We start from the raw sequence: 8,961 nt of genomic DNA on the forward strand, positions 1-8,961 counted from the left end.
CTAGGTCTCCTGCAGGGCAGGAAGCCAGGATACTCCTTATGGCCTGGGACATTGCTCTCACCCCACCCCTGTGGGTGCAGGCAGGGCCTAGAACCCTACTGTCTCACTGATGTGCTCCTCCGTGCACGGGAAGATTCACAGAATCAGGTGTGAGTCACCGGTGAGTCAGCTTCTGGGGCTGCGGAGGCAGAGCTGCCTCACTCAAATCCAGGAGATGGGCCACTGAGCACAGGGGGAGGAGGAGGGAGGGGACAGCCCACTCCCCTGGGAGTGGTTTCTCCCACCCAGCCCTGTTTGAAAACCCAAAAGGCAGGGCCCTGCAGCCCCCACGCCCTTGGGGGCCTTTTATGTAGCAAAGCTGGGTCTCCAGCCTCTTCTGCAGGGAAGGTACAAAGCAAAGGTCAGGAGTTAGGAAGTTGAATCCCAGGTGGGCAGGACCCTAGCTGCCCCCATTTTAACCCCAACTGCACCCCTGCTTCCCAATGTCCTCATTCAAGGGAAAAAACAGGACCTGGATAATAATTTATTGAAATTTGGGAGAATAAATAAAATGTGCAGGCAGGCTTACAAATAACTGTAAAAATCACGAACGTATATACACAAAGGCGCTCCCGGCTCCAGGGGTGGAACCTGAATCGGGGGTGGGGGCGGGGTGAGGGCGGGGTCTCCCAGAGGAAGCGACCCTGAGCCAGCACGCGGGAGCCCTCCAGAGGTAGACCGCTTATTTACAACTGAGGAAACTGCCTGTGTTTAGGCTGCTGGGGCGCCCCGGGCAGCCCTGTATCCCTGGATTCTTAACCCCGACGGCCCGCTCCCCTGTGAGTGTCCGCGGAACTGAACCCCTTGCACGATCCTCTGCACCCAGGAACGGTGGGAGGCCAGGCTGATGTAGACGCCGGGCCGGTTGCGCTCCGCACAGCCCTCGCCCCAGCTGATGATGCCCGCCAGCAGCCAGGTGCCCTCGACCTGGCACATCAGGGGGCCTCCGGAGTCGCCCTACGGAGAGAAAGGCAGGTTAGGGACCCACGTAAGGCAGCGGGTGGTAAACGGTTCCCTTTGTTAAGAGGGAGGCATTTCTCCATCCTGGAGGCAGCACCCTGAACTCCAACCAGGCAGAGAGGGCCAGGTAGGATGCCTTCTGGACTCACTTCTGGTGACAGACACTCTGTGTGAGACCTCCCTCCTCACAGGTGAGGCAGAGAGTGTTGTTACTTGTTTCACAGACAGGGAAACTGAGGCTCAGAAGTAATAACTTGCCCAAGTGGTTAACCAGAGGCAGCCAGGTAGGAATTGCAAGCAGGTCTTCCAATATCCCAGCCCAGACTTTGACCACACAGTCTCCTGCCATCCACCACAGTGACAGAGCTGTGGTGGAGGGTGTAGGGCCCCCACCTCAGGACAGTGCAAGCTTCCTGAGAGTGGAATCCGGACACCTGAGGTGCTCAGTATGTGCTGGGTGTATGAACAGATGGATGAGTAACTGAACCCAGTGGAGGCCTGTTCTGCAGGCATCTAGGGGCACTGCAGGTCACAGCTGACTCTGGGGGAGGCCCAGCCAACCATCAGGAAGCCCAGGGGGGCAGGGCTGGGAATGAGGTGGGGTGCTCACCAGACAGGCATCCCGTTCCCCCTCTAGGTAGCCGGCACACAACATGTCCTCGGTGATGGCTCCCTGCCCAGCTCCCCGCCAGTACAGGCGACCACAGATTTCTGAGTCGATGATGGGAACCTTCAGCTTCTGTAGGGTCTGAGGGTGGGGCAGGGGCACTGGGAGCAGAGAGGAGAGAGTCAGACTTGGGAAGTTCTGGTTGCCTCCTCAATTCCCTCCTCCATTCATTCCCTTTAGCAGTGCTTCTCAAAGGCTAATGGATCACCTCTGCCAGGTTCTCCCAAGATGGCTGCAGAAAACCCATATTCCAGGGCCCCACCTCTGGGCCTACTGAATCAGAGCATGAACACGCAGCTTGAAGCCTGGAATTGTTAACCAGATCTCTGATGCCCACAAATGGTTAGAACCAGTGGTCCAGGTTTGTCCTGCCTCAGTCACTACTTCATCTAGCATAGGTACTGCTACAGATGAGGACTTGAAGAATTCCGTGACAGCCTGGGGGCAGGGGGCAGATTGTAGATCCTCCCAGTCCACATTTCTAGTTCTCACAGAAGCCCCTAAGGAGAGCCCTGGGAGACTGGCTGCAGTCTCAGTCAGTGGGGTCTCCAGATACCCAAAATGATGTCATTTCTCTTAATTCTTCTGAAATCTGGATACAGTCCCATTTTTCTGACACTTTGTCCTTTCTTAGTTTTTTTTTTTTTTGCTTCACTGCCTCTTACTTTATCTAATCTGCTCTGTGTTTCTAGATGATTTTTGCCAAACCTCCAAACTTGGTTTGCAATTATATTTTGCAGTTAGGGAGATGGTATTACCTCTTGGGCATTTTGCCTGCAATTACAGTATGCTGCCACCAGGGGTACCTGTTCCCACTTTGGTATCTTAGGGTTTGGTATCTTATTTAGCTTGGTCCCAAGTTGCCTCCTTTCAGACATTCCTAGATCACTTAATAGCTTCGTTTGATCTGGCTGCTGTTGCCTCAGAACACAGCCAAAGATAACTTTTCATTAGCAATGACCTGAAATTGTCAACCTAGGTTTTCGTGATATCACATCTTTGGATGCAATCCATCTTTTTGTCTGTTTCTGTCATGCTATGCCTTTGGCCTCTACACTTTGCTGCAATGGCTCCTCTGTTTCTGAGTGTCCACCATCCTCTGTCCTTACCCATCCCCAACCACCTAGTGGGGAAGAAGCGCACCTCCATCATGGACAGTCCCCCAGCCTGCAATCCAGCAGTCCGTGTTTGGATGGAGATGGACAGAGAAATCAGGCAGGCAGATGGGAAGGATTCGCTCCGAAAACTGGATGGGGTGCTCGAGGCGCACCAAGGCGATGTCCGCACGGGAACCCTCCTTCCAGGAGTACACAGGGTGGGGATGCACCCAGGCAATACCCACCTCCTGGGACCTTGGGCCAAGATTCCCCAGCTGCCAGGCACCCAGCAGCACAGAGTACAGGGATGGCTTGTTCAGAGTGCTGGAAGGAAGAGCGAAGGGGATAGGGTTAGCCAGGAACCATGGATGGCCAGGAAGGATCTAAAAGGGGAAGAGTACACACAACAAGTCCATACAAAAGCAAAAGAAGAAGAAAAAAAAAGCAAAAGAGAAGAGGAGCAGGGTCCCTCCTGATGGACCCCAGACTGGATCAGGGCCTGGTAGCCAAAGCTGTGTGAGGAGCCCAGGTGTGGGGCAGAAAGCTGGGGACTCAAGTGAAAGAGACTGGCTGTCATACCCTTTGAAGCAGTGGGCGGCAGTGACCACCCAGCGACTGGTGAGCAGGGAGCCTGCACAGTGGTGGGTCCTGTTCTTCTGGATGCTCACAACCCAGGGCCACTGGGCATCAGCGCTGTCTTCACCACCCACAATCCGGTTCAGCTGCTGGGGCTTCCCACAGGCTGGGGGCACTGGCAGAAGGGGGTCCAGTTTTCTCTCATCCCCTCAGCACAGTCCTTTTCCCCTTCCATCTGCCCTCCACCCACCTCCAGTACTTAGGCCTGTGCTCTATTGCCCCTCCCTCTGCCCTTCTATCTGCCTGTACCCCTTCCTTTGCTGTTTCTCCTCTGACCTGCCCTTTCTCCGCCCCCTCTTTTGACTAGACTTTCCCCTCCACTTGGTTCAACATTGCCCGCAACTCTGTTCCTTTTACCTTCCCGGCCATTTGCCGTTCTGGGCTCTGGCTGCACTTGGTTCTCTCTCCTCTGCATCCCAGCCTGTGTTCTGCCCTCTGAGCCTCCTTTCCTGTCTACTCTCTAGCTCAACCCCACTCTTGCCTCACTGCCTCCTTCTGACCTGGCCCCACGGACAGACACACAGACACTGCCCTCCCCCTCAGGTTTCCTCCATTCCCCTCCCCTCAGGATGGCTCCTACTCACCAGGTGTCTTGGCAGCACCAAGGATGGCTAAGGACAAGAGAAGGAAAGGGTCAGGCCAGTGGAGGGGCCCTTCAGTGCCCAGTGGAGAGGATACCCCTCCCCCATGCCTGGTGACCCCCTCCAGTCTCACTCCAGGCCCCTCCAGGCCTTCCCAGGTAGGGCATTTCCTGGAGCCTGGGTCGGGGAGACAGAATCCTCATGCTGTTATAAGCTGAGGCTTACCTGTCTTTCTCCAGCTTATGCCCAGGATCCATCCCACCTTCTGATGGTGGGATCAAACTCATTGTCATCATCTCCCTCCCTTCTGTTTCTTCCACCTTCTGGGGAATATGGAACCAACTCCTGGGACGCCTTTCACAGAAAGTGGACACAATCCTGACCCTCTCAGGCTTCCTCCATCAAACCTGAGCAGTGACCCAAGACTCCCTTTACCCCTCACCCCAAGCCCAAGGCCTGGAAGCTGCTGCCCCAGAAGATGGGAGAAACAGGAGGGAGGGAAATGATGACAATGAGTTTGATCAGTAAGAACCACCAAAGGGGAAGCATACGAGCCCTCTTAGGACCGGCAGGGTTTCATTTAATCCTCATGACCGTGGAGAGAAGTGAGGCACGGCACAGTCAGATCACAGGAGAGGGAGGGAGACGGGGTGTGGAGGGGCGGCAGGGGATGGGGGGAGAGAGCATGAAGCATGAAGGAGGAGACTGGATTCAGGTAGGAAGGCAGCTGAGATGAGAGGGAGAGGGAGGAGGAAGTGATCCTGGAGGGGCAGGGAAGGAGGGAGGGAAGGGAACGGGGAGGAGCAGAAGGTCCCGAGGACTCACCTGTAGAAGCCAGAAGCAGCAGGGAGGTTAAGATCCGAAGACAGCCCCCACCCAAGACTGGGGGGGTTCTGGAAATGAGCATGTCGGACAGGGGTGGGGTCACAGCCTAGTGAGCTGTGCTGTGCTGTGCTGGCCAGCAGGACTGTGCAGGGTTCCCTGCAGGTCACCCCAGTTTTTATCCTGGGAGGTGGAATGCTGTCAGACCAGTCCCCCCAGTGAGTGGCTCAGTCCCTGCCACCTGGGGCTGTAGGTCACCAGAGGGGGTGGGGCTGCCAGGAGGAAATGAGCTTTAACGGGAACTGGGGGATCTAGCTGAGACCCCTGCCTCAGGACTGGACTAATGGACTCAGGCTCTGGATCTGAAGCTCCAGCTGTGGGCCCAGGATCTGGCCTAAGGAAGGCAATCGAGGGGAACTGGACTATGGCCTTGGCATTGACTAAGGAGTTGGGGGGTACAGAGAGAGGTCCTCACAGCTCGAAGGAAGGGGGTCTAGGTGGGGAAGGGCAGGCACTCAGACCCAGGGCCTGAGTCCTCAGTAGCAGGAGGCTCAGGTATGAAGTGTTGGAGAGGCCCCAGGGCTTTGGGGAGATGGGGGCTGGCAAGGGGGCTGCCTAGAGACTCCACAGGCTACTGCCTCCCAAGGCCAGCTACCCTGACCCAGCTGGGAGACCTGGACCAGCCCAGGAGTCTGGGATCCATTAATCAGGCCCCCAGTGGCCTCCAGTCCCGTGGCCATCTTCCTGTGGGCCCTGCCACTCAGAAGCCCAAGGATTCACCCTATTCACCTTTTACCTTCACTCCCAGGAAGCCCATGTGGGTGGGGCCAGCCAGGTGCTCTCGTGGCTATGACTTATGAGGCTGCCTGGGAAGGGCTGGGCAACTGGGTCTCCCTCACCCTACCTCACCCCTGTGTTTCTGGAAGCCCCCCTCCCCACCTCCATGGGGTCAAAGGGCCTCTGGGCTGCAATTGTTGGAGGAGGCCTCATCAGGTGTTGGGCCCCAGCTGCTCCCCACGCCCCCTGCGGAGTCTGCCCTCCTGATTCTGAGAACCCCACCCTGAGTCAGGTCTTCCTGACGCAGTCCCACGCTCTTGACAGCCCCACTCCAAGTGGGAGGAGCAGGGTTCTTCCAACTCTGAAATGGATCTGTATTTTTTTTCCTTTCATTCAATCAACAAACCTCAAGCTGGGCCCTTGCTACACCTAGGGAAGGGTCAAGAGAAATAGCAATAACAACTGACAGCTTTTAGTGCACCACGTATCACCTCCTGTAGCCTCCCATTTCCTTATTATTATCCCATCTGCCAATGAGGAAACTGAGGCCACTTAGAGAGCTTAATGACTTGCCCAAGGTACCCCAGCTGGTGAGTGGTGAGGCTGGATTTGAACCCTGAGCCAGGAGGCAGGCGATGGGACTAGACTCAGTGGAACCTGAGGGGCCTCAGTCCAGTGAATGGATAACTGTCACCAGGGGTCATACCTGAAGGTAGGTGGAGGCCTCAGGAGCCCAGAAGAGGCACCTGACCCCACTCAGGGGCCAGCAAAGGCTGCCCAGGAAAGAATGACTTTGAAACAAAAGCCTGGGGAGTGAGATGGAGTTGGCCCTGCAGAGGCATGGGGAGAGGGTGGGCACAGGGGGACCAGGCATAGGGCTTGGAAGGAAGGGGGAGTGCTGGGTGACTTTGGGGCTGGAGGGCTGGAAGGGCTGGGGGCTGCTACAGCAGATTCTCAGCACACCCTCCGCTGGGCAGACCCCAGCTTAGTCAGCGTGCCCTGCCCCAGAGCCTGCCCCGGCGTGAACATCCTTGCTGCCCACCTTCTGGTGCTGGTAGTGTTTCGGTGGTGGCAGGGTTCCGAGATCCTGCCATACACAGCCTGCCCTGGGAACTGTCAGTACCAAAAAGGATCATGATGTGATTTACTGGCCCTGCTTCGATTGGGGGGCACAGGGATATTCAGATTAAACTGTAGGGGCGAGCCCCCACCCCACCCCACCCCACCCAAAGGCAAACCATAGATGGGACGCAGGAGCCTCGAACAGCCTGCAGCTGATGCATCATTCTCTGCCCCAGGTCTTGGGGGAGGAGGGACTGCAGGCAAGAGAACACCCACACTGAGTGGCCAAGGTGAGGGGCGGTTTCTGTAGGTAGGGCCTCCTCAGCAACCAAATGGAAATTTCCTAGGTGGGGGCAGGGTGCCCCCCTCACTCGCTCACTCTCCTGGGTCCACCTTTGCATTCCGTGGCTAGCCATACCCCTCATGCTTCCCCGACCCACTCCCTTCCTGGAACTGAGGTGGTTGGCCTCCCCAGCTCACGCAAAAAGCATTTATTTGCTACCTGCTGTTTGCCAGGCCCTGTGTCGGACACCAGGACACAATGGTGAATAAGACACAGGTCTTATCCTCAGGCAACACATGTCTCCCTGGGGGTGGGAGGCAGGTGAACGAGTCACCGCGGTGAGGTGGTATGGGGGTGGGCGCAGAGGCCACAGGACTGGAGAGGGAGTGTCAGGAAAGGAGCAGCAGTGGGCATGGACACTGGAGGTCCGCCCTGAGGTTCGGTGCTGTGTGCTGCAACTCCCTGAGGGGAGGGACAGTTTGAGGAAGCTCCCGTGATCCTCAGATTCTAGGTTGTTGCCCGGTGCACGCTGAGCCTCAGTGGATGGTTGCTGAATCCACTGAGTGTGTGAAAAGGTGAGTCTGGACAATTCCACGGGGACTGATGCTCCAGCCTCCTACCTCTCCAGTTTCCTTTTCATTCCAGCTTTTTCTGCCTTTCACGGGACTGGGTCACTGTCCAAGTGACCCAAGGGGCAGGTATGTGCCTCAAGATGTTTCTGTCCTTGAGATGGGGTAGCCAAGAAAAGAGGCCCGAGGAGCAGGGCCCAGTGGGAACCAGAGGAAGTCCTGAGCGGCCAGTGAAGACTTCCTGGCACGAGTCCTGGGCGAAGCCCGACAGACTGGCTCCTGGTTCCCAGGGAGTGGAGACCCCTCATGACTCAACAGTTACTAAACAAAATATTGGCTGAGCACCTGCCATATCAGGCACCTGGCTGGGCATCTCTTCACCCGGACATGAGAAGGGTAGGCTGCCCACCCTGCCACCCACTTTACCATGTCCCCACCAGGCCATCTCAGGGCCATTGATGAGTCTAAAATGAGATATAGATGACAAGACAGGGCTGCAGAGGCCTTACATGAAACAGCAGCTGGAGCTGGCAACGCTCAACCCAGACAAGTGACTCACCAGCAGCATTTCGGACGTGGGCATCGAGGTCAGGGCAGAGATATGAACAGGGGTATCCATTCATCATCGACCAAACCCACCAAGCACCTACTGCATACCAGGCGCTGCCCTACGAGCTGGAGATCCAGCCGTGAACAAAGCGCCAGTGATCCTGCACTCCCGGCAGGGACGCTGGAGGGAACAATCAACACAGTAAACCATTTAGTCTGATAGATGTTGATAAGGTCCCAGGGGAAAACCCAAACAGGGAGGGTGTTAGGACAGGAAGTGGGCGGGGAATGGGAGGTGGGGATGGGGGATGGGAAGGTGGCCGTCTTAAACCAGGAACCCAAGGCCATGCTCACTTTTGAGCTGAGACTTGTAGGAAAGGGGGTGAGAGTTGTGGGTGCCATCACTGACCACTCCAGCCCCAGGAACAGCACGGGTGGGTGGGACTAGCAGATCCAGCCAATGGCAAAGGAGAGACACAGTGGCTAAGGGGGCCTGGCGCCACTGGGGAAGGCGAGCCCTCCTTGCTGTGGTGAGCCCACCTTGAACTCCAGGTAAGCTAAGCCACTTGGCCCCAAGTAGTCCCTTCCCTCTTGGTTCCAGGAGAGTGTTCGGTGTGTTCTGAGACCGCAGCTGCCAAACAGGTGTGGAAGCTTTGTCAGACCCGCAGTGTCCTTTGTTTTTCTAAATTGGGCAAATCCACATTTTTTTAAAGTCTGAAGTTTGACCCATGCTGTTGCGAACATGAGTGTACAAGTGTCTGAGTCCCTGCAAAAACAGTATTTGTATACCCATGTTACGAGTAGCACTATGCACAATAGATGAAAAGGTGGGAACAACCCAAGCGGCCGTTGACCGAGGAGCAGATAAGTAAAATGTGGCTCATCCGTGCAACCGAGTAATATTTAGCCACAGAAAGGG

General features: G+C 56.2%; 1 protein-coding gene across 2 annotated transcripts; it reads right to left on the reverse strand.

Moving 5' to 3' along the window:
• Positions 1 to 509: 509 nt before the first annotated feature.
• Positions 510 to 8,212, reverse strand: LOC123807184 (brain-specific serine protease 4-like). 2 transcript variants are annotated; one of them, XM_045820791.1, is made up of 6 exons: positions 8,053 to 8,212; positions 3,984 to 4,010; positions 3,343 to 3,514; positions 2,810 to 3,087; positions 1,610 to 1,767; positions 510 to 996 (listed from the first exon to the last, which is right to left on the reverse strand). In XM_045820791.1, exons 1-6 carry the CDS (start codon positions 8,117 to 8,119, stop codon positions 751 to 753), a joined length of 948 nt encoding a protein of 315 aa, XP_045676747.1. In that variant the 5' UTR covers positions 8,120 to 8,212; the 3' UTR covers positions 510 to 750. The 2 variants fall into 2 exon arrangements, with proteins under 2 accessions (XP_045676747.1, XP_045676746.1); XM_045820790.1 differs by lacking the exon at positions 8,053 to 8,212 and adding an exon at positions 4,806 to 4,972.
• Between the last annotated feature and the right edge of the window lie 749 nt (positions 8,213 to 8,961).

This window comes from Phyllostomus hastatus, unplaced genomic scaffold, assembly GCF_019186645.2.
Source record: "Phyllostomus hastatus isolate PE091 unplaced genomic scaffold, TTU_PhHast_1.1 phas_scaffold_442, whole genome shotgun sequence".
NCBI classification, from domain to species: domain Eukaryota; kingdom Metazoa; phylum Chordata; class Mammalia; order Chiroptera; family Phyllostomidae; genus Phyllostomus; species Phyllostomus hastatus.

What these genes read in the sequence shown, in the direction of transcription:
- LOC123807184 (XM_045820790.1), bottom strand. Translation starts at nt 4,887, where the DNA reads ATGCTCATTTCCAGAACCCCCCCAGTCTTGGGTGGGGGCTGTCTTCGG. An exon ending in GCTGCTTCTGGCTTCTACAG is followed by an intron (nt 4,011 to 4,805) that starts GTGAGTCCTCGG and finishes TCTTGTCCTTAG; the next exon opens with CCATCCTTGGTGCTGCCAAG. An exon ending in GGGAACGGGATGCCTGTCTG is followed by an intron (nt 997 to 1,609) that starts GTGAGCACCCCA and finishes TTCTCTCCGTAG; the next exon opens with GGCGACTCCGGAGGCCCCCT.